At 38.1% G+C, this 24403-nt stretch overlaps 1 protein-coding gene across 2 annotated transcripts in view; it reads right to left on the bottom strand.

Moving 5' to 3' along the window:
• Cdh20 (cadherin 20) overlaps positions 1 to 24403 on the bottom strand; it is a 171605-nt gene that overhangs the window by 5007 nt on the left and 142195 nt on the right. For both annotated transcript variants that reach the window (XM_048363012.1, XM_048363013.1), the window contains exons 5-10: positions 21660 to 21827; positions 18285 to 18472; positions 15193 to 15446; positions 8675 to 8811; positions 6664 to 6785; positions 5309 to 5426 (exon numbers count right to left, since the gene is read on the bottom strand). In XM_048363012.1, the coding sequence (XP_048218969.1) occupies positions 5309 to 5426; positions 6664 to 6785; positions 8675 to 8811; positions 15193 to 15446; positions 18285 to 18472; positions 21660 to 21827 (987 nt within the window). The remainder of the gene's footprint in view (positions 1 to 5308; positions 5427 to 6663; positions 6786 to 8674; positions 8812 to 15192; positions 15447 to 18284; positions 18473 to 21659; positions 21828 to 24403) is intronic.

The raw sequence follows: 24403 nt of genomic DNA, 5'->3' as shown, positions 1-24403 counted from the left end.
TCTTGCCATTTTCTTTTATGCCTCTGAATTTCAGTCACCAGCTTCCTGAAGAACCTGCTCATTTAGTAGAAGCTTATTTCAAATCCTTTAATAATAAAATGACATATTCTATTATTTCTTCTGGCTCGGTGGTCTAAGTGCAATTAATATGAACTTAATGAAAATTTCATCCTGATTATCAACACTCGTTATTTTCTTCCTTTTTTTTTTTAAAGTTAATCATTCATCTTTGTGGGATATGGTGGTTTATTTCAGTACATTCATACATTGTGTAATAATCAACTAAGGGTAGTCATGTTATCCATCATCTTATGCAATTGTTCTTTCTTTGAGATGACAGTGTGTAAAATCCTCTCGTATTTTGATCTATGTGATATCACTGAGGATAATTATCCTTTTATATAATAGAACACTAGAATTTATTCCTCTTTTGTCTGAATTCTTAAATGTATTCCTAGAAAATGAGTACATGGATTTATGTTGTTTTTTTCTTTTTTGCTAGTCCAGGAGCTTGGACTCAGTGCCTGAGCATTGTCCCTCAGCTTCTTTTTTTTTTGGCTCAAGGCTAGCACTCTACCTTTGAGCCACAACACCCCTTCCAGCTTTTTCTGTTTATGCGGTGCTGAAGAATCAGACCCAGGGCTTCATGTATGCTAGGCAAGCACTCTACTGCTAAGCCACATTCCCAGCCCTGGATTTATGTTTATATTTGTCCAGTGATATATTTTGAACTAAAAAATATGTATTTGCAAATTTCCACGATGGCTTTGAATTCTAAAAGCTATATTGAACAGCAGAGGAACAACTTGAGAGTTGTAGTCAGATACAGAATTAGAGACTTTCAAAGACAATACTACCAACATGAAAGATTCACTAGGTATGTTTCACATTTCACAGGTCTAATGGAAGTAAACCTCATTAGTGGTGATCAGTATTTCTGGTTCTCCTCCTCCTCTTGGCCAGTTTTTTTTTTTTTTTGGCCAGTCCTGGGGCTTGGACTCAGGGCCTGAGCACTGTCCCTGGCTTCTTTTTGCTCAAGGCTAGCACTCTGCCACTTGAGCCACAGTGCCACTTCTGGCCATTTTCTGTATATGTGGTGCTGGGGAATGGAACCCAGGGCCTCATGTATATGAGGCAGGCACTCTTGCCACTAGGCCATATCCCCAGCCCCAGTTTTTTTTGTTTAATTGTCAAACTGATATGCAGAGCGGTTACAGTTTCATACTTTAGGCATTGGATACATTTCTTGTACTGTTTGTTAACCTCCTCCCTCTTTCCCCCTCCCCCTTTCCCTTTCCCCCCATGAGTTGTTCAGTAGATTTACACTAAACAGTTTTGCAAGTATTGCTTTTGTAATCATTTGTCTTTTTTTTACCGCGTCTCTTGATTTTGGTATTCCCTTACAGTTTACTAGTTCTAATACCTGTATACATGGTTTCCAATGTACTCAGATAAGATACAGAGATAGTGAAGGTACACCACAGGAAAGGCATACAAAAGGATCATCAACAATAGAAGCTACGGTTTCACATTGCATGTTGAAAGTTATTACAACAGTGATCTAACAGTCGTTTCCATAACATGGAGTTCATTTCACTAAGCATCATCTTATGTGTTCATAAGGGTATAGCTATTGGGCTCTTGTGATCCTCTGCTATGACTTGCCCAAACCTGTACTAATTATTCCCAATAAGGGAGACCATAGAGTCCATGTTTCTTTGGGTCTAGCTCACTTCACTTAGTATAAGTTTTTCCAAGTCCTTCCATTTCCTTACAAATGGGGCAATGTCATTCTTTCTGATAGAGGCATAAAATTCCATTGTGTATATGTACATTTTCCTTATCCATTCGTCTACTGAGGTTGGCCAGTTTTTTATGGAAACAGCTATGGTGTTTTGAGTGCTCAGATGCTAGTTCCTTACTCTTGATTGTTCATGTAGTGCCTTGTTTAACCTTCACAGTTTGATGAGATAATAATAATTCATCTTTGTATAGTGAGAACTAAAGCCTTGGATGGTTTTGCAATTATTTCAAAGTTACTGACCTAGTTAATTGCAGATCTGGGAGTTGAATTCTGTTCCCGCTGACTCTAAAGTATGCATACCTTCCATTGTGCTATTCAGCTGTGTATGTAGTTTAGCTATATTAACTTTCAAAACTTATTTAGATATTTGTAATCTCTTCCTTTCCCCTTCTTTTCTTTTGAGTAGGAGAAGAGAACAAGTGGTTGCCAAGCTGAGGAGACCATTGTTCTGTCGACTTACAGCACAAGCCTCTACTGAACACTTGTCCAGACTTCATAACTTAGTACTCTGAATTGTGCTTTGTTTGCTTCTTTAGATATCAAGTTTTTCTCTAAATGGAACTGGTCTTTATTTTTCTTTAATCTAGGCTAGATGATAATGATTTTTAAGCAAGACTGACATTGGGCTGTATTTCATTATAGTATTATAGTATGTCTACTAAATATATATTTCTTGATCTAAGAATTACTTGAGTAAAAAAAATAAATACCAGCTTTAAAGTTCTGAGACTAGCTTGCAGAGGGGCCAAGTTATAGAGCCATTTGGAATTTTTTTTTGTTGAATATGATAATAAGGGGTATAGTAATTTGTTTGTAAAGAGTATTTGTTTCTGAGGTGACACAGAACAAGTATATGTGTGCACCCATGTGCGACATGAGTGCATTACAACAGGATCAACTTCTGGTTCTTGTCTAAATGCTTCCTTACTTTGTGATTATTTGTCTATTTCTTTATGTATCAAATGGGGCCGTGAGTATCAGAGGGATTAGTAATTTCCTTAAGATTGTGGCTTTTTATTACAAAAAAATCAAATAAAACAAAGATGGGAAAATGCCTTTGAAGCTGTGAAGTGATTATGATTATATATACATTTTTATTAATTTATTTGTTTTTAAAGTGGTGTACAGAGGTGTTACAGTTTCATACATAAGGCAGTGAGTACATTTCTTATCAAACTTGTTACCTCCTCCCTCATTTTTCTCCCACCTTCCTCCCTTCCCAATTCCCTCCCCAACCCTGAGTTGTACAGTTGGTGTATAGCATGTAGTTTTGTAAGTGTGGCTATTGCATTGGTTCACCTTTTACCCTTTGTCTCTCTATTTTGATGTTCCCCTTCCCTTTCCTAGTTCCAAAAAAACATATATACAATAACCTGGGTACCAAAATCAGTTACAGTGACATCAGGGGTACATGGGGAAGAAAGATAAAAGAAAAAGGCATAATTTCACATGGTATGTTGAAAATAATAACAACAATGATAAACCACTTATTTCCATAACTTTGAATTATATGCTTTTGTCAGAATGACACTGCCCCATTCATCAGGAAATGGAAAGACTTGGAAAAAATTATACTAAGTGAAGTGAGCCAGACCCAAAGAAACATAGACTCTATGGTTTCCTTCCTTGGTAATAATTAGTACATATCTAGGATAGTCCTAGCAGATGATCACAATAACTCAATAGCTATGTACATATGAACACATAAGACGATGCTAAGTGAAATTATCTCCAAGTTAAGGAAATAAGTAGTTTATCACACACACACACGCACGCACACATTTTGAGGCCAAAAAAAATAAAAAGCTGTACTTGAGATAATCCCCCGTTGTATTCACAAAAGGACATCATGTTTCAGGGATGGGAGTGGTGTAGAGAACTCCGTTGATAGTAGGTGTACAGTATCACATATTAATCAGCTTTTACATAAATCATAGTAAATGATATTGGTGGGCTAACGTCTGTGATGGTCAGCAATTCATGTTTTTTGTCATGTTTCATGTTTTCATGTTGAGGCTGTGCTGAATTATATTTTGGAAAACCTTCCAAATGAGAGTAATTTTTCACATGTGTTCCCTTGGCTCATCTTTGTAACACATTGGTTCCCTGAACTGGTACTCATAGTCGATTATCTTAAGAAGTTTGGAGCATTTTGGTTCATATTGTTTCTGACAAGTATGAGGATGAAGAAATGGAGTGGCATTTGGCTGAAAATATGAAGGAACAACATGATGGGTTATTCTCCTCTCCCCAGGGTTTCCTTTGTAAAGTCAGTCCCACAGAGCCAAAGGAAATCACAGGAAAGGTTTTCCTCTGAAGCAGATTAATGAATAATTCAAAATCTTGGACCCAATAAAAACCTTAGGGTATTTAATTGTATTTCTGTTGTTAGAATCATATTGATTTTTTTCTCTCAAAATTATCATAGTGATTTTTATGACAGTACAGTTGTCATAAAGACTGGAACATACATTTAGAAGAACACAGATTTGAGATTCTCAAGTTTTATAAAATAATATATGTATTAGTATAATATATATTATGATATAATATATAATATAATATATAATATAATATATATAATATAATATAAATAATATGTGAATTAGTATTTAGCCTTTCAAGTAACTGATATTTGAGACTAACATTTTTTCTGTTCTTTGTTTAGATTGTTACATGATCAGGATTTTAAAAATTGGAATGGAAATGAGATGATTCTAGCCCAGAAAATTGATAACCTCTCAAAGTCATCTAGATAGTAGCTGAGTTAGCAACAGAAGGTGTTCATCTGACTGGTTTCAACTCCTTTTCCAATTGCTCTGACCTTTCTTTGAAGCAGATCATCTGACCAGAGAACAAAAGCTACCTCCCCCTCCTCATTTTTGCCTGAGTATTCAGAGTACATAAATCCCTTGGTAATCTTAGTGCTTATTGGGGGACAGCCTAGAATTCCACTTCTGGCAGAGAGCAGTTTCTGCAGTAGGAACCCCATCTGGGTATGTTTTCTTCAATCACAAAGTTGTTTCATTGGCTAGACTGCTGCATTTGCCCTTTGCTATCTACCTTCATTATCTAGCCTTTGCCCTCCATTTGCTCTGTGAGCTCTTCACCCTTTTCCTCTGAACTTTGATTAGAAATGATCTCTAAGAGTTTTCTCCTTCTCTAAGTGCCTTTTTGTTGGTGCTCTGGATTATTACCCTCATGAAAGAACACATAAGCACATTTTCTATGTGTAAGAATAAAGGGTGGACTTTGCCTCTGTGCCTTTGTGTTTCTGGCACATAATGAGCACGAATATGCATTTGTCAACTTACTGATATGAAAATTTAGTCAGCAGAGGGCACTCTTCATCTTTTTAAAAAGAGACTTCTGGTTAGCATCAGTGTCCTCTCTGTTGTTATAGGGCAGGCAAACTGTAATACCATTTGTATGGTACAGTAACTAAAAGTGTCTTAGCCTATGCTATAGAACAAAGTACACATAGTTGTGCATCCACCTGATTACCTTGGTTGTCCCGCACAGTGAAGTTTGGGTTGTTAGCAGCCTCAGGAGCCAAGCTGTAGTGGAAATGCTGCCCGTTGTGTGGGTCATCCTGGTCGACAGCACTGACTGTCTGGATTAGCTGAAGGAGGGACATGAAATCAGGTGAGTTAACCATCAAAGAAAAAGCTTTAGAGCCCAGCAAAATCCCACTTTGAATCTGATGGCAGATTGTTTTACCTAGTGACAAAGACATCATGATACCTACCTAGAAAGTCTCCTGATGGACAGGCTGAGAAGTCAGGAAAATTGCCTCATTTATAATAGTCTAACAAAATACCTAGGAATAAACTTAACTAAGGTGGTGAAAGACCTCTACAATGAAAACCACAAAACATTGAGCAAAGTGTGGAGCAAGCAGCCTGATTGTTTACAATTGTTCTTATGTTGTTCATATTGTTCTTGAGCTTCATGCCTTTGAAAATACCTTCAAGATGTTTCCCAGAGTAGAAATCAGGAGCATGATTTAAGAACTTATTAGTATTGGGCCCATGACTCTTAGTAACCTGTGTAATTTTTCATTGTTTTTTTCCAATCATGTTCACATGTAAAACACTTTACAGAACAACAAACATGCAAATGTAGTTTTTGTTCTTCCTTTATACTTACACTAACATGGATTTCTTGTTCTGTGAAGTTTTCACTGTAACTTACTTTGTGCTGGTTCTGGGTTTTGAATTCAGGGTCTGTTTCTTAGCTTCTTTGTTCAAGGCAGGGGCTCTATGACTTGAGCCACAGTGTCACTTCCAGCTTTTTTGGAGGTTAATTGGAGATAAGAATCTCGTGTACTTCCTGCCTGGGATTTGAACTGCTGTACTAACCTCAGATCTCAGTCTCTTTAGTAGCTAGGATTATAGCTATGAGACATTGGCTTCTGGCTTCATTATAACTATTCTTAGATGCATAATATTTTAGTTCTTTGTAGACTAGAAATGTAATGTATGTGGAAGCAGAATTATCCTGAGCTTGGAAAAAGGTGTAGGAGCTTAATAGACGGTCACACCAAATTTCAAGTCAGTAGATGACATGAGTTTTTAGAATTACTACTGGAGTAGAAACCACTTTCTGCTTTGAGTAAAGATGTATTGTGCCAATCATTGGGGAATTCAGGGAGTTAAGTTTAGATATAGTTGAGTTTGAAGGTGGAGAGATACACCGTGAATCATCCCATCATTAAAACACTGGTTTGATTATAAAATGTGATACAGATTCCAAAGAAACTAGGGGTCTGGTTTAGAAACTTAGTTTCCAGAGTACAACTGTCCGTGGTGATGAATTTGGTTATCTTAAGTTGTCCCTAACTCACAAGTCCACCTTACCTGTCCAGCTTTGGCATTCTCACAGACAAAAGCTTCATAGAATCTGGGGAACTCTGGAGCATTGTCATTCACATCTAAGATTTTGATTGTGACAGAAACACTTCCCACCTGGGAGGGATTGTCTAAAGAGAATTGAAAGAAAACCAGAAGTGAGAGTTTAGCAATGCAGAACGCAGCCATTTGCTGAAAGTAGGTACTTAACTGGTCTGTCTGGTTTGTAAAGGAATGGATGGAAATGGCGACCCAGGCTTAGATGCGTGCAGTGCCTGGTAGAGGAGAGCTGGAGGGAGATTTCAGCGGGGGTGTGTTTGGCATCAGGAATGCGAGGAGGAGAGCAAGACCCAGGGGAAGCAAGGATCACAAAACAAATTTTAAAAAAGGTTTTGACTCTTGTTGGCTCACACGTTGAGTTCTAGAATTAAAGATAGGTCAGTTCTGTGTGCTGGGCTTTTACACCACTCATTCCTATAATTGGATGCGTGCTGTGTGGAACTGCTTGGCTTTATTCCTGTGAAGTAATCAGTTCTTTAAATTACCTTTGAAAAAAGGTTTCAAGTTATTCACTGGAATACAGATAACGGCGCTGTTATTTCTACTTAGGGGCTTAATGGACATTATAGGATCAAACGCGTACCAAATCTGTATCTTCGGCTAGGGTGGGAGCTGTAGGCACTCATGAGGAAATGGGTCTTTTTTGGTCTGTGTCTTTTCCTTGGCGATAACCACACAAGGATATAGCATCACAGCTCGAGTAGCGCCCCTCCTGTCTTTTTCTGATGTAGTTACCAACCCGAGGACAAAATGGATGTTAGAAGAAACAGAAATTTTCTTAGTAAATAATTTTACTGAATCCCAGAATACATTGTTCTTTCAGTTAAGGTTTTCTTTTCTTTCTGAAAACGATCTCATCTTTACAGTTTTTTTTGCCCTAATATATTGGTACTCCTTGGTTATCAGAAAATATGATGTAATGACAATTTATGCTTTCATTATAAAATTATTATGTATTGATAGGAGGAATAAAGAAATTCCTGAAAAAAGATTATGATCTGTAATCCTATCAGAGATACCCATTATATAGGTAACTTAAATGTCTGAAAAATATGTACCAAAACATACACACAGAAATTACAGTTAAGCAAAATAAAAATGGCTTTAGAATAATTTTAAACCAAGATTATTATCCCTGACTATATTTTGAAAGCATGAAAATATGAGCTGATATTCTCATTATATTGTAGGTTGTATCATAATTCACTTAAACATATGGATTATGTATTTAGTAATTCCTATTTTCTCCCTATATAAAATAAGGAGAAATGTCTACTACAGTGGAAAATTTATTATATAAATCTCTGCTGATATTCATAGCTATATTCACAGTAGACTTCTTGAAGTAAGGAGTAACTAAAGAATCTTAGTACTTGACAACTTGCCCTCCTGAGTAGCTGTGCTGAGTTTCCTTTCCAGGAGATGAGGGAATTTTGGTTTTATGATGCTTTACCATTAGTAAGTATTATAAAAAATTTTAAACATTGTATTAAATAATCTGTTTTTTCCAGTGATGGTGACAAACCTAGGGCCTTGTGTATGTTAGGCAAATAAAAAGATAGTGATGTTATTGATGTTTCTTTTCATCCAGTAATGATACAATTTTGTACTACTTTGTGAATTTGCAATCTTGTTGAAGGCTGAAAACTTAGGAACCTTCTGTTTTTCTTGTAGGTGGGTATTTGGGTGTAAAGTGATATCCTTTTCTGTTTTGCATGCTTTGTGTGCAAGCTTTGTTTGCAACATTCTACATCCAATAGATACTTTAAAAGTATTTGTACTGAATGCATTTACTTATTTGCATAAAACATGATTTCAGTTTTCCCCCACATAAGTGTGTGTGTGTGTGTGTGTGTGTGTGTGTGTGTGTGTGTGTGTGTGTGTTTATTTATAAGTTTCAGGAATTCTGTTTTTGACAATTTGTGTCACTTGATGGAAAATAGTTTATTATGCTGCTTACTCATTTCCATAGCAAGGACAGTGATATTATGCCAAGAATATTCTTCCCGGTCTAAGGGTCTTGCGGTCATCAGGGCACCTGTTGTAATATCAACGTAGAAAAATCTCCCAGGGTCACTGCTTCTGTCAATGGAATACCTGCAAAAACACAAACATGTTCATCATTTGCGTTTGGCTAAACATAGGCCAGCACACTACTGGAGATATCTGAGTGAATACTGTGTGAAACAAGGCTTGAGCAGGTTGAGTAGTGGGTACTTAGAAGACTGTGGTTTTATTTAGTTCAAAAACCAAGCCAAAAAATCAAGCCCAAATTAAAAGCTTATTACTGCCTTTATTGTTCTCATTTAGGAAGGAAAGGAAGGAAGGAAGGAAGGAAGGAAGGAATAACTAAACAGGATGCCAAGAATTAGGTCAGTTTATACTATTTTAAAGCTTAAAACTAGGTTTGGGGATATCTTAACTATAAACCTCTACATCTGTTTGTTCAAAATTCAATTATGTTGTCAAATGTTAATCTGAAACTGAAAAAAGAAAAAGGAAAGGATATAGTTTAATGGCTCCAGTTCTTATAATTAGTATCACTTATTGGTTGAGAAAGGCTTTTGCGAAAGCATATTCTAGGGAAATACAATAATGCAACTTACTAGTGGAGATTCTTTTTTTGTTAAAAAAAAATCTTTAAGTAGTACAAAGTGGTTTCAATTTAACAAAATGGTCAGTTACCCCTTCCATGGTTCTCCCCCATCTTCCCAACCCCACCTATATACCCTCACATTACATGGTGTCATTTCTAGTGAAGATTCTTTCTAATACTTTCTGCAGGCTGGACTTCATCTTTTAAAATTGTTCACTGTAAGTCTGAAGTTTATACTTTTATGGGGTACAGCCTGCTGGAGAATGCCATGTAAACTATGTCAGCAGTAGGGGGTAATAAACATGTTCTGTAATAAATGTGGCCTTTTCTGTTGACGCAATGAACCTCATCCAAAAGAAGAATGTGTATAGTGTGCAAGACAGTTTCCGAGCTTTCTCAGAGAATGTTTATTTTGGTGGTGTCTGTGTCCTTGGAGTCTTTTGTTAATGTGGGTACTGGCTGAGATCTTCTGTAATTCCTGTTGAATCTGATTGGGCAATCTGATTTCTTTGTGTTTGCTCATCTATATTATCTCACCTGTTCACCATCTTGTGAGATTCAGTGAGTGTGGAGGGAGGGACCTCTAACACCATAGCAAATGTCACAGATGGTATGGGAAATGCAGTGATAGAAATAACAAAGCAACAGGAACCCTGATTGCACTGTGTGGCCACAGCAGGATCCTGCTGCAGGAAGCCTCCCTCATTAAGTGCAATCCCTCTCCAATTTCCCAAACTAGGCCTAAGCTGAGGGAATAATGGCCTTCATTTCTCTGAATGGGGAACAGGGCCAATTTCTAGAAGGCAGAGGAACAAATTAAAGGTATAGATACATATGGAGAATGAGGAAATTGGGACACACTAGTGAATTTTGTAGCTAGTTTTCCCTTCTCAAACCACCATATTCTAGCTGACTTTCAGCAGAATAGGCATAAACCACACATGCAAAATGGCCCGAAGCAAGCAGTAGCTAGTGTTTGTTGGGCTCCCTGCTTGTTTGCTTGGGTGAGGACATTGTCATGAGCAGGCTTGTTAAATCTACATGCTCTAGGATGACATAGGGGGGCAGGCTGTTTCCACAGCAGCAAAAGCCTGTTTCATTTGCCAGTGGTTCAACATCCGGCTTGCCAGACATTTCTTGATTTTTATTAAAAATTCAGGGGTATAAGCACTGTAATTTTTCATACACATGTAAACTAAATCTGAAGATACCATTTTTAGGTTTATCAGTAAAAGAAAGCCAGCTTAAAGTTGATGAACACACTACTAACTTTATAAAAGTCCTAATAACCTTTTAAGAGATTATTTAAGGAGTTAATAAATGTCCTAATAATTTAAAAATGTTAAGCGGCCTTTAGTCCATACTATTGTAACATCAGGTAATAATGCTTTGATTTCACATGGACTTTTAGAATATGTCTCATTCTTTATAACAAAAGTACAGAAGATGAATTAGCTATACAACATTTACAAGTTACCTTAAAATAAACCTAACTCATAAGGAGTAAGCATTAACTGAGCAGTTTGGGGAAAGATAACAGAGGGTGCTATCCAAGTAGGCTTATTTTGGCTGGAGATTTTACTTTTAGGTACTTTTGCTTCTAAGAATCAGAGCTCTATGATATTCTGCCTTTGGTCCAGGTGGGATGACACAGAGAATCAGGTACCTTGTATCTAGTATAAGGTAATCTGGTATATCTGATATTATGAATTCTACTATTTTTTTCCCCCCAAGGAAAGTGAACCTTGATCCTTGTACTGGAGCTCTTATCAACTCTAGAGCCTTCTCCTTGCCAGATTGATTCCAGAGGAGAAAAATCAAGCTTGGAGAGGTCAAGCCAGTTGTTTAAGGTCACAGTGCTGTGAAAAAAGCCTAGAAGTCTGACTTTAGGCTTCTGGTACCTGACTAGCACACAATAGTCCCATTTTGCCATATGTTTGATAAGATTCTCTAGGGAAACAGAAATTTATCTTCAAAGTAGAGTAGCCCAGCAAATCCTTTTCTTTGCCTCTGGCCTGTTTTCTTGTGAATATATTCTGGTTGGGTTCTATTAGACTAGCCTGGCACTCCCTTTTGGACTTCTCTCATACATCTGATGGTTTTCAAGTGGCTTAGAAGTAGCAGTTTCTGTTTGCCCAGATAGGTTCCTTCATGTTTCTCTATGTTAGTAGTAGATCTAGAATTGCTAATGTTTTTCTTTCATTCCCAGATTGTCTCAAGATGATGTCTTTAGTCCTGAATACCAGACATACACTCCATGGCGCACGCGCGTGTGTGTGTGTGTGTGTGTGTGTGTCTGTGTCTGTGTGTTGCTTATGTTCAGTCTCTTTTGCTTGTTATTCAGTATTGCGATCCTAACAACTTTATTTCCCGTGTCTGTCACAGAAGGGGCTAGTGTCAAAATCTAGAAAGAAGAAATGGAAATGAGTACATTTTAGATATGTGGCTATTTTAGAAATGGGCACTAAGTTTTTAAAACTTCTGGTTTTTTCCATTTTCTTCAGAAAGTTTTATCCTCTAAAGTTTTCTCCAAAGTGTGTTCTCACATATGCATGAAGTAATATAAATTAATGACCATAATAAAATATTCCTTTGTTTTCTGAAAGTATAAATTAACTGTGGAATCTGCTTCTTTTATTGTGATTATTTTGGGGATAGTAATATTACTTCTCATTCTTTTTCATACTTAGTATCCTTAAGATTAAAGTATCACTTACTTTAAAATTATTTAAAAAAAATTTTTTTTTTTTTGGCCAGTCCTGGGGCTTGGACTCAGGGCCTGAGCACTGTCCCTGGCTTCTTTTTGCTCAAGGCTAGCACTCTGCCACTTGAGCCACAGCGCCACTCCTGGCCATTTTCTGTATATGTGGTGCTGGGGAATGGAACCCAGGGCCTCATGTATATGAGGTAGGCACTCTTGCCACTAGGCCATATCCCCAGCCCCCTATTTAAAATTTTTGAGTTGGCATTTTGTTTTGTTTTGTTTTTGCCAGTCCTGGGGCTTGGACTCAGGGCCTGAGCACTGTCCCTGGCTTCTTTTTGGTCAAGGCTAGCACTCTACCACTTGAGCCACAGCGCCACTTCTGGCTGTTTTCTGCATATGTGGTGCGAGGCAAGCACTCTTGCCATTAGGCCATATTCCCAGCCCACTAGCATGTTTTTATAATATGATGTTTTTTTTTTTTTTTGTTGTTGTTTGTTTTGGTCAGTGGTGGGGCTTGAACTCAGGGCCTGGAATACTTTAGCTCAAGACTAGCACTCTACCACTTGGAGCCACAGTATCACTTCCTGTTTTCTGGTGGTTAACTGGAGATAAGAGTCTCACAGACTTTCCTGTTCAGGCTGGCTTTGACTTGCATCCCTCAGATCTCAGCCTCCTGAGTAGCTAGGATTACAGGTGTGAACCACTGGTGCCTGGCATATGAAGGGATTTGTTATTTCCATATGTGTACACAGAGAATGTGGAAAAATTCACTTTCCCCACTGTATTTCTATTCTTTAACTCCTTTGAAATATTACATTTATGAAGTTGGTAGCTAGAAAGATGTCTTTAAAAAAGAAAACAGAGGGGCTGGGGATATAGCCTAGTGGCAAGAGTGCCTGCCTCGGATACACGAGGCCCTAGGTTCGATTCCCCAGCACCACATATACAGAAAACGGCCAGAAGCGGCGCTGTGGCTCAAGTGGCAGAGTGCTAGCCTTGAGCGGGAAGAAGCCAGGGACAGTGCTCAGGCCCTGAGTCCAAGGCCCAGGACTGGCCAAAAAAAAAAAAAAAAAAAAAAAAATATATATATATATATATATATATATATATAAAAGAAAACAGAGGCTAGGAATGTGGCTTAGTGGTAGAGTGCTTGCCCAGCATGCATGAAGCCCTGGGTTTAATCCTCAGTACCACATAAACAGAAGAAGCCAGAAGTGGTGCTGTGGCTCAAGTGGTAGAGTGCTAGCCTTGAGCAAAAAGAAGCCAGGGACAGTGCTCAGGCTCTGAGTTCATGTCCCAGGACTGGCAAAAAAAAAAAAAAAAAAAAGAAAACAGAAGAATTTAAATAAAATAATTTTAGCCATTTACAAACATGAACATGTAATGTTTACTTCTTGGTTAGAAAAAACAGATTTCCTTCAGTAATTCTCTGGAGAGAACTATTCTTGTTGAACTGTAAAAGTACACTTTCATTAAATACACAGCAGCCAAGTGATGAAAGTAGCCAGGTAACCAAAAAAGCCATTTGATAGATTGAGGTGTTTAAAATGTGTTATCTGTGCTATAGCCCCGGATTTATTTTACTGTGTGGCCTTCAACAACAAAACTGACAGATGGCCTCAAATGCCCTTGGAATCCTGATCTTTTGTGTCAAGCTTCAGAGGCTTGGCATTTGCTCTGAATGCTGAGGTGTCAACCTGTCCACCAGCTGTTTAAACTTTGGTTCCAGAGTTGATGGCACATGGCCACAGTTGTCAGAACAGTTCTTCCCTTTTGAGCATCTTGGTTGGACTCCAATTTCAAACATACCGTGGAGAGGCAGATATATACAAATACAATATGGAGCACTATCTGAACAGTCTATAGGGCATCACAGCCATTGACATCGGGAGTAGCTTTTAGGTGCTATTTCTGCAGTGATAGAAGTGCATACATATATTGTATGTTATCCCTCAGTTTAAAAATTATTAATTAGTAGTACAGGAGGTTTCACTTTAATATTTCCATATATATGTGTATATATATATATGTATATGATACATCATGATCAGAGACCCCCTCTGCCCTTCTCTCTTTTCCCTCCTCCCACTTCCAAATCAGTCTCAGCAAGTTTTCTTGTTCCATTTTTCATGCACCTACCTATTTGAATGCATCTGCCCTCCTTTCCTCTCTCCATTTATCTGACCCTCTCCAATTAGTACTTACACCCCAGACAAGGCATCTTTCAAATTCCTAATCTTCATTTTTTTTAAGTGCATGTTAATTATTCACAGTGTTTCACCTTGCTAACTCACATATGCCTGTACTGAACTTCAGGTATGATCCTGTATATGTTTACATATTTGTTTATATTTTAAAATGTCAAAAGATTCCTAACGGTTGAGAATATGTGTAGTGATGACTTGTTTCTGTTTTGTTCTTTACTGTGCCTGTCCTGGGGTTTGAACTCAGGGTACTGGGTACTATGCTTCAGCTTTTTTTGTTCAGGGCTAGCTCTACTACTTGAGCCACAGCTCCACTTTCAGCTTATGGATAGTTAACTGGCACTCAGAGTCTCATGGGCTTCTTACCTGGGCTGGCTTTTAACTGTAGTCTTCAAATCTCAACCTCCTGAGTAGCTAGTTGTGAGCCACTGGCACCTGGCTATGATCACTTTTACATTCACCACTGTGACAATGCTTTTTTTTTTTTTTTTTTTAACATTTTTGATATCTGTGCATCTGATTATGCTTTATCTGAATTAGCAGGTCTCCAATGGGGGTAATATTTGCAACATCACTCCAGAATATTTGGCAATACTGGGGACATTTTAGGTTGCTACAACTCAGGGGTTAGTATTGGCATTTAGTGGGTAAAAGCCAGAGATATTGCTATATATCAGTCAGTGCACAGGGTGACCTTCTACAATACCAGTTACTCAACCCTTGATGTCAGTGGAGCCATGACTGAGAAGTGAGGGTGTGGGCACGTACTAAGTGCAAGTGAGTTGTAGACGTAATGACATTTTGTTTCCAGATATCCTTACAAACCATGTTAAGTAACAACAAAAAAAGCTTAAAGATTCTCAAGAGATGAGATAGAAAAGGAGACACAAAAGGGAAAAGTGTTAGAAAATTGTACCCAAGAGAAGGGACTATTCCAGGATATAAGAAAAAGATGAAATCAGTGGCAAAACCTGATTGAGTTGTTGGTCACATCTGGGTCCTTGGCAGAAATGATTTGTATGGTTGTTCCAATTGCCACATCCTCAGGTACTTCCACAAAATAAAAGCCAGGTTCAAACACTGGGGGTTCATCTACATCTTCCACGCTGATGTGCACTGTGGTTGTGTCCTGAAACGGGCCCAGGTTCAGAAAACGCATCTCTAGGTGAGGGTTGGCTCCCTCCACCTTTAAAGTGTAGCTTTTCTTGCTTTCAAAACTCAAGGGCTGAAAAGGAATGACAGGAAAAAATGGTTAGCCTCAAGTATATTTGTTGCAGGTCAAAAGGATGTTCAAAATTGATGGCTAGTAGGAAGATCTCCAAATGAAATACAATGATGGAAAAGGGATAAAAATAAAAATGAGGGAAAAATTTCTAATTTTACAGTTAAAGGGTTTGATTTCAGTTTCACCCTGGGTAAGGGAGATAAGGAAGATTTGAGAACTTCTGAGGTAGTTAAGGAAGTCAGTGGGATGATAAAACCATTTAGTCCAGGCGAGCATGGCTTTAACTTGTCTACTAAGTAAGCACCATGGTCTTGACAGGCTCCCAGAAACCTTCTCTGTCCTGGCTCAGGTTTGCTGGGCACTACTCAGTTTTAAAATGGAAGGTTCCTTTCCTTTCCTTTTCTTCCTTCCTTCTTTCTTTCTTTTTTTTTTTTTTTTTTTTTTTTTTGTGTGTCCTGGAAACCCCTTCTCTCCATGGCAAACTAGTACATTTTCATTCTCAATAGGATCTTGAAGAACAAAACCTTTTAATTTTGATGAATTCTTAACTTTTCTTTTTTATACTGGAATTCTGGTGTCATGTTGCAGAAACTTTTTGCCTAATTGGAATCACAAAGATTCTCTCCTATGTTTCCTTCTACAAATGCTAAAGTTTTAGTTTTGTCTTAAGCATACAATCCATTTTCAGTTTATTTCTGTGAGGTATAATTGAAGTTTATTTTCTTTTTGCATATGGCATCCAGTTGTTCTAGCACCATCTGTTGAGAAGACTAGAGCGCGTTTTTAATTATTGTTGACATTTCTTTTTAAAATAAGTTACTTCATGATTTTAAAACTACCTAAGATGATTGTCTCACATCTACCTTTCAAATGGAGAGAAAATATTGCCCCAAATATCCTTGGTTTTAAGTTACCCACCCTGGGTGCAACTTTAGCAGTATCTTTCAAAACAGTTTTTGTTCTTATTTTCTAAATATCTAACAATTCATTTCTACATTCAGAATGGTGCACTTAAATGTAGTAATAAACCCAAGTTCCAGTTTCAAGAAATTTCCTAGAGTTGGAACATTAAAAAAAGGAAAAAAAATGATTGGATTCCTAGAAACCAAGTCATAAAAGTTATCATTCAAAACAGTAATGTGGATTTAGTTATTAATTGCTTTAATTAAGTAGAATTTAAAATCCTCTTTGATTTGGTGGAATTTACAGTTTTGTTCTTGTGACCTCTTAAGGGGAAAATAGGGTCTCCAAAATTGCTTATTATCTGCTGGAAGATGGAAGGCAAGCTGAAGTCTAGTAAATGGCATAATATTATGTTCCTGCAGAATAAAGGACATTCTGAAAATTGTAATTTCAAGCATTTAAGGACCTAAAAATCAATCGGTTGCTTAAAAGCCAAAAAAGAAACTCAAGGTAATAGGTAGTTAGTGTGATTTTATGAAGACTGAGTTCTCTCAGTTTGACTTTTTCTTTTTGACAAAGAATGTTCTTTTTAAACAAATAATAGGCCTAGGGGAAATAAATCAAAAGCAAAATTTTGTTTCCGTTTTATATGACATTATTAATGACAAAGTAGGAAGATGTGTGTGAATCAGACATATGAGTGAATGTTGTTCTAGAATTATGGATTAAACCGTCAGAATCCTCAAAATATTTGTTATATTATGTGACTGGTCTGTCTCTCCAACTTATTGACTTCTTTCTTACTACCATTTTCTAGCAGCTTCTAAATTCAGAAAACAAATCAAAATGACCTTAAAATTGGTATATATTTTGATTGAATGTGGTTACAGTTTTGATGACAGTGAGAGATAATGTTTTGTCCCACCTAGATAATAGAACTAGAGTAAAGACATTTTGAGGTTTCTTAAATTTTAATATTAATAGATTTTTTGTTTTGTTTTGTTTTCCAGTCCTGGGGCTTGGACTCAGGGCCTGAGCACTGTCTCTGAGCTTTTTTTTGCTCAAGTCTAGCACTCCATCTCTTGAGCCACAGCACCAACTTCTGGCTTTTTCTGTTTATGTGGTGCTGAGGATTTGAGCCCAGGGCTTCAAGCGTGCACTCTACCACTAGGCTACATTCCCAGCCTTATTAATAGATTTTAAAGATTTTGAAGTATCTCGTGAAATTCAATATAGATTTATTATTGTTGTTCTATGACTTAGAATTATGTTACGGTATAAAGTATAATTTAACTCTTAAGTATTCTAGAAGTTCCTTTTCTAATTAATTTTTAAAAGGAATTTTTGCATTGAAGAGTTAAGTAATTCAAAATGTTGAGCTTAATCTGTAGTTACTAGGAAAGGTTGACAATGAATTATTATTTACTTGAGGCATGACTATAGAAGAGAATGTTTTAAATCCTGTCATACTCCAAGCTGGTATTTTTACTTTTAGTCAACTTTTATCATTCTATCTTGTGTTCTTTTCACATGTACATATACAATATTTTGATGATATTGATGCTTCTTTACCCTCTCCATTTTCCCAATGCCCCTTTACTAACATTCCCACTCTGATAGAACCTGTATTATATTTTGTCATTCATTATTGTGGTTATGCTAATTGTTTAAAGGAGTTTCACTGTGCTTTTTTCACATGTGCATAAACAATATTATATCATATATGTATTGTTATATCTGACCAACCTTTCTGTAAGGTTATGACAACCAGTGTTTACGTATAAGCCCAAATAGAGGCAAGTTTTTTCTTTTTTAATGATAGGAAGCAGCTTTTATCGGAGGATTCAAACCAATATGTATTTATAGCATAACAACCCTCAATAGCATGTATATAAAGCATCCATGAAAATGAGCTGTAAAGGGAAGATGGATTACCTTCTTTACAGTTATGATGCCAACTTGGAAATTTGGATCTGTGTTAATATCAAAGGCATCTGCACCATCTCCATCCACAATAGTGTACTTCATCTCTGCGTTGATTCCTTCATCCAAGTCCTTGGCAAACACCCTCCCCACTGTGGAGCTCACTGGGGCGGATTCCAGCACACTCATCTGATAATGTTCTGAGAAGGAAAACAAGAACATGCATCCTTGATAATCTGTTACTACAAAGATAGGTCTTGTCATTATGATATCAAGTGTGCTATATGTGAAACATCTTTTCCTTGCTTCAAAAAATAAAGCTTGAGGTGCAGACAAAACCTGAGATCCACAGAGACTAAAGAGGTCAGAGACTATACTGAATGTTCACTAAGGAAAAAATAAAATCTCTTGGCTGTTCTATCATTCTAAGAGTAGTACAGGATAAACGTGGAACTGTTTCTCATCCCAGGCATACTTCAGACTGGTTAAAACTATCCTGATTCCCAAATTTTTAGTATTGCCTAATGAATATGAAAATTTCCCCAAAGGTCAATTCCTTCTGTGAAAGACAAAAAAAACCCCCAAAAAACCAAAAGCAAAAACAAAAACAACACTGTGATCACAAAGTATATCTTTATTTAGCTATATTTCAAAGGCCCACACTTTATGGCCAGGCCAGTATGCTTAGTTCCCACCTCTATGATCAATCTATCTAGAGCTGATGGAGAATAGTGATCCATAAAAGGGGAACAGCTATACTCAGTGAAATCCATTAATATATCCTTAGAGTTGGGACCCTCTTACTGCTTCCACGTGGACAGACTCCTGATACTTCTTGTCCTCCTGATGTTTAAGAAGCTCAGAGTTGGTAATGTTCTCCTTTGTTGAAAAACTTAATTCATAATTTCATAAGTTAATTTTCATTTCTGTTAAGTGAAATCTTTGCTAACCTATTTTTTGTTTGTCTTTTGCTCCTATCAGACAGCTGCCTAGTAACAAATGTAGAAAATCAGATATTTCAAGGCTGTATATGAATTTATAATGTGTACTGTGTACACCACGAGTCACTCCTGAAATACAAAGGTGGAGCCCCACAGGATCAGCAAAGTACCAAAAGGCAGTACATGTGGCCTTTCACAAACATTTTCATGAGGGCCAGAAAGGTAGGACAGATTAATTTAGTGATTTACTTACTTGTGCTATTTGTGGAATGCTTTACTTTCATGAATGCCCATAGGAACTTTGTATATATCTTGTGTATAAATAATTAAACTCTCATTCTGTATTTATACAGATAAAGTAGAAGGTTTACTTGGTCTGGCTGATTCAAAATGCAAGCTATTTTGCTAATCTGGCTTCATTCTTTCTGGTGTGTGTGTGTGTGTGTGTGTGTGTGTGTGTGTGTGTGTGTGTGTGTGTGTGTGTGTCCATCCTAGGACTTGATCTCAGGGCCTGAGCACTGTCCCTGAGCTTTTTTGCTCAAGGCCTGTGTTCTACCACTTGAGCCACATTGCTACTTCTGTCTCTTTAGTGGTTAATTGGAGATAAGGGTCTCATGGGTTTTTCTGCCTGGACTGGCTTTGAATTGTGAACCTCAGATCTCAGCCTCCTGAGTAGCTAGGATTTCAGGTATGAGCTGTTAGTGCCTGGTTTCAGGTTTTAGTATTTTTCAAAAACAAAAAAAACCAAAAAACCAACAACAAACTTGTTTCCTTGGCTGAGTCTTTCAACTGGACCTATATCTGCGTCTTCAATTTACTTTCTCAGGCATCCACTTTTTGTCATGTCTCCATTCTTGAGCTCTGATCTATAGCTCTATATTTTCATGATTTTTAAAGCCGTTCAACCTGATTGTTCTGTTGTCACTTCATATTCAAACCTGAATTTGTCTTCCTCTTTCCTTGCAACTTAGTTTCATTATATACTCTCTGTTTCTATCAGTAGTACAATCTTTCTCCTTGTCACCTGGATTTAAAACACTGTTGTCAACCTCTATTTCCTTAGTCAAGAAATCTAGAGGCAGAAGTCCATGCTCACTCGTGCTCTCTTTCTGTCTGTCTGTCTGTCTCTCTCTCGTCCTGGGCCTTGAACTCTGGGCCTGGGTGCTGCCACAGGGATCCTTTTGCTCAAGGCTTGCACTCTACCACTTGAGCCCCAGTGCCATTTCCAGCTTTTTCTGTGATTAACTGGAGATAACAGTTTCATGATATTTCCTGCCCAGGCTGGCTTTGAACCATGATCTTTAGATCTCAGCTTCCTGGGTAGTTAGAATTACAGGCGTGAGCCAGTGGTGCCCATCCCATGTTTTCTTATTTGTCCCTGATGGGGACATAATTCCCCATGAGCCCTCTGAACCTTCAACACTCTGAAAGCCTCCTAGCAGCTCCCATGCTTTCTGAGTATGCTTTGGCCAGCCCATCCTGTACATGGCTATGAATTAGCCCTGCTGTGTAGCTCTTCCTCAAAAACGATTCTGTGACTTCACTAGAAATATAACATAGTTGAAAGAGCAAGTCTTGATTTTTAGGAGTCTTTGAGCATAAAATAACATAAACTTTTATTTCCAGGAGAGGAGAGGCAGGGGCAGAGGGAGAGGGAGAGGGAGAGAGAGGTTATGTGTTTTATTCATCTTCTCAGATGAGCTCAAGGAAAGTTTGTGTTTTATATACTGCTCTATGTCTCCCTACCTAGAATGTTGTCTGGAGTAAGTCCCTCCTTCCCTTAGACTTCCTATGTAACTGGAATTGGCCTTGAAGTCATCATCTTACTGTGTTTTCTCAGTGGAGGTGATATTTCTTGAAGGAATGAATCGTGTATTCATGTTTTCCTTTCTGTCATGTAAATCTTTTAGATTCTTTGGTCCTCTGTCAAAGTCTAATCCTTCTATGAAGCAGTCATGCATCTTAGTTTATTATGAATGAAACAGTCCTTATGCATTTCACAAGCTGTTCCATGACACTGTTCTCTACTTGTAGGGCCAATTTTGTGACCTACTTAACTCACATCATTTGGGAACTATCCCAGAGGCCCACTAGTCTTCGTGTATAGTATCCACTTAAAGAAGATACTTGGTATCTACCTGTGAATTGACTGGTTAAGAGAGTCGGATGGGACCAGTATGGTGGCTCATGTCTGTCATTTTAGTGACTCAGGAGGTGGAGACAGGAGGTTGCCAGTTTGAGGCCAACCTTGGCAAAATGTCAGTGGTATCTTCTCTCAAAAACCAAGCCAGGAATGGTAGCATATGTCTGTAATCCCAGATCCTTGGAGGGCAGAAGAAATCCAAGATAAACAAATTTAACACTCAGGCTGGACTTTCTTCCTGCACCTCTGTAACAGGAGCGTCCCTCTGGCCTGAGACTGTGCTGCGGTTGGCTAGCTACTCACTCTGGGGAAAGCGGGGTGGGTTATCATTGACATCTGAGAGAGTGATGTTGACCGTCGTGGTCCCAGCTAATCCTCCGAGCTGCCCTCCCATGTCCTTGGCTTGAATAATCACTTCATAGTATTCTTTGGCTTCTCTGTCCATGTTGGTAAGTGCTGTTCTGATCACACCTGCAGGATAGAAATGACTGCTTTTCAAAACAAAACCACAAGTCAGTTTTTTTTTTTGTTTTTCTTTGGCCAGTCCTGGGCCTTGGACTCAGGGCCTGAGCACTGTCCCTGGCTTCCTTTTTTGCTCAAGGCTAGCACTCTGCCACTTGAGCCACAGCGCCACTTCTGGCCGTTTTCTGTATATGTGGTGCTGGGGAATCGAACCCAGGGCCTCATGTATACGAGGCAAGCTCTCTTGCCACTAGGCCATATCCCCAGCCCCCATACACAAGTCAGTTTTTTAACAGATTCATTTCTAGATTCCTCCATTGGGCAAGGCACATGCCTGGAGTGTGGCAAGTTGTTTTTTTAATTAAAATTGAGGTAAATAATAACCGATGTAAGATCCATCCTAAAAGATAATGCTGGGTTGAAAACTAATGATGAACAAATACAAAGATCCCAGCTGGAAAGGGCTTAGAGGCTGACTTCCTTTGGCAACATTACTGAAAGGGATCAGGAGGTGGCAGCAATGTTTCTCTTACAGACTTGACATGCAGTCCAAGGTGATTTCAGTGGGCTGTGACTTTGCAAAGAACACCAGGACTTTGAATCCAGAAAACCAAGTGTCATAGGTCTAGAAACCTGTGATTTTTAAGTTATTCTCTTTCAGCTAGAGCCCTTGTAATGTGGATAACTGCTTTTGATAACAAACTTATTCTGTTTTATCCTGACTCCCCTCAACCTCTACGTAGGGCTGTAATTATGATTTGATTTCTTTTTGTTATTTGTTCATTCTGTTTTGTTGTGTCCTGCTTTTATTGTGCCTCACTGAATTCCATGAGCTTGGACATGAAATATGATCTGTGAGTTGTGTATTTTTACATGAATGACAGATGCGCTCTCCCAGACAGTAAGCAGCAGTGTAGTGCTGTCAAGAGAGGGGTCTAGCCCAAGCTCACTAAATGTTTTGTTCTGATCCTGCCTCAGAGGCACAACGATGTTTTATCTCCGTTTTAACCTTTCAACTTATGAAAGTTGACTTCTAAATACTCCAGGTGAAGATTAAAAGCTTATTTCTTTCAGGTTTATGGCATGACCCTTGGCTAAATAGACTTTTTGCATAAAAAAGAAGGGATTAGGCAGAACCACCTGTCCCAGATTTATTCCTCTAATGTATATAGTGCATTTAGCAATAACATTCTGAAGTGAAATATGCAGCATTTTCTTTCTTTAAATGCCTCATGGGCACAACAATAACTATCTTTCCTTGTAGTTTTGACCCGAACACTATAGGTTCCTTCTGGGAGCTGTCAGAATAATGTAAGATACTTCTTAGGGTATAAAGGACACATTACCCTCCTCTTGTTTATATTTTTTCCCTGTGGGCACTTCTATTCTCTCTCCTTCCACTAAAGAAATATTGAAGTTTCTGTTTTATAGAAGTCTCTGACTATAATCTTTTTTTCCCTACTAATTTACACTTCCTTACTTTCTACTTTTATGATACAATTCTCTGAATGCCTGACAACCTTTAGAACTTGTAGGGGGAAAATTCTATCAGGTTGCAAATAGTAGAATATATTCTTTTCTCTTTCAAATAAAGAGGTAACTTTGAGTATTCACCATTGACTTTACCTCTGTAGCTGTAAGCTTCCTTACTCAACTTTCTTCTCCCAGGCCTATATTCTTCCCTATGTGAAATGGGAGTAATAGTACTCCTATATGTTTTTCTTCTCCTTCACAAGACTATTGGGATGTTCAAATAAAGTCTATGAAAGTATCTGAAGAGGGAGGAATCCTGGAATAAGTGTAAGATAATAATGACATAATGACTGGGCACAGGTATGCATATAATCCTAGCTACTACACTCAGGAGGCTGAGATCTGAGGGCCATAGTTCAAAATCAGCTTGGGCAGGATAATCTGTGGTACTCTTATCTCCAATTAGCTACCAAAAATCCAGAAGTAGAGTTGTGGCTCAAGTGATAGAGCATGAGCATTGAGTGAAGAAGCTAAAGGACAGCCCTGAGTTCCAGTCCTAATACTGGCATAAAAGCAAACAAAATAATGACATAATCCTACCCAATTAAGACATATTAAAGAAAGGCTTTTGTAGTCAAAGATCTCAGAAAAAAAATTAAAATGGAAACAAACTCGCCAAACTTCTATAGAGGTGTCCTTTGCTACATTGCTTGTTACTCATTCAGTTCTTTTGCTGTCCCCCCATTGAAGTCTCCCCATCAGGATCTGCCATGGTAGAGGCCACATCACATGTGCTCTTTCCTCCCCCACCCAAACCTGCCTGTGTAGCTGCCATTTATTGTGGCCTTGTGACCTGCTTAGTACTGGGGAGTTCACTGGAAAACTTTGGACATGTCCAGAGACATACCTACAACCAGTGAGCTTTAACTAGCACTTGTAGCTCTCCAGTTTCCTTATCTGTGAGACACATGCTGACTGGATGGACAATACTCCTGAGGGTGCTTTCAAAAGGGTTCCGAGTGCATGGTTCTAGTTCTAGAGTGTGCCTAGGCAAATATGTCCATCTCTTGGGTCTTCTTGTACGGTGAATATAGAAGCTTTTGCCTCTGGAA

The sequence above is a fragment of the Perognathus longimembris genome, chromosome 15, assembly GCF_023159225.1.
Source record: "Perognathus longimembris pacificus isolate PPM17 chromosome 15, ASM2315922v1, whole genome shotgun sequence".
NCBI classification, from domain to species: Eukaryota; Metazoa; Chordata; class Mammalia; order Rodentia; family Heteromyidae; genus Perognathus; species Perognathus longimembris.
The sequence above is the reverse complement of the archived record's forward strand: the minus strand, read 5'-3'. Positions and strand labels throughout refer to the sequence as shown.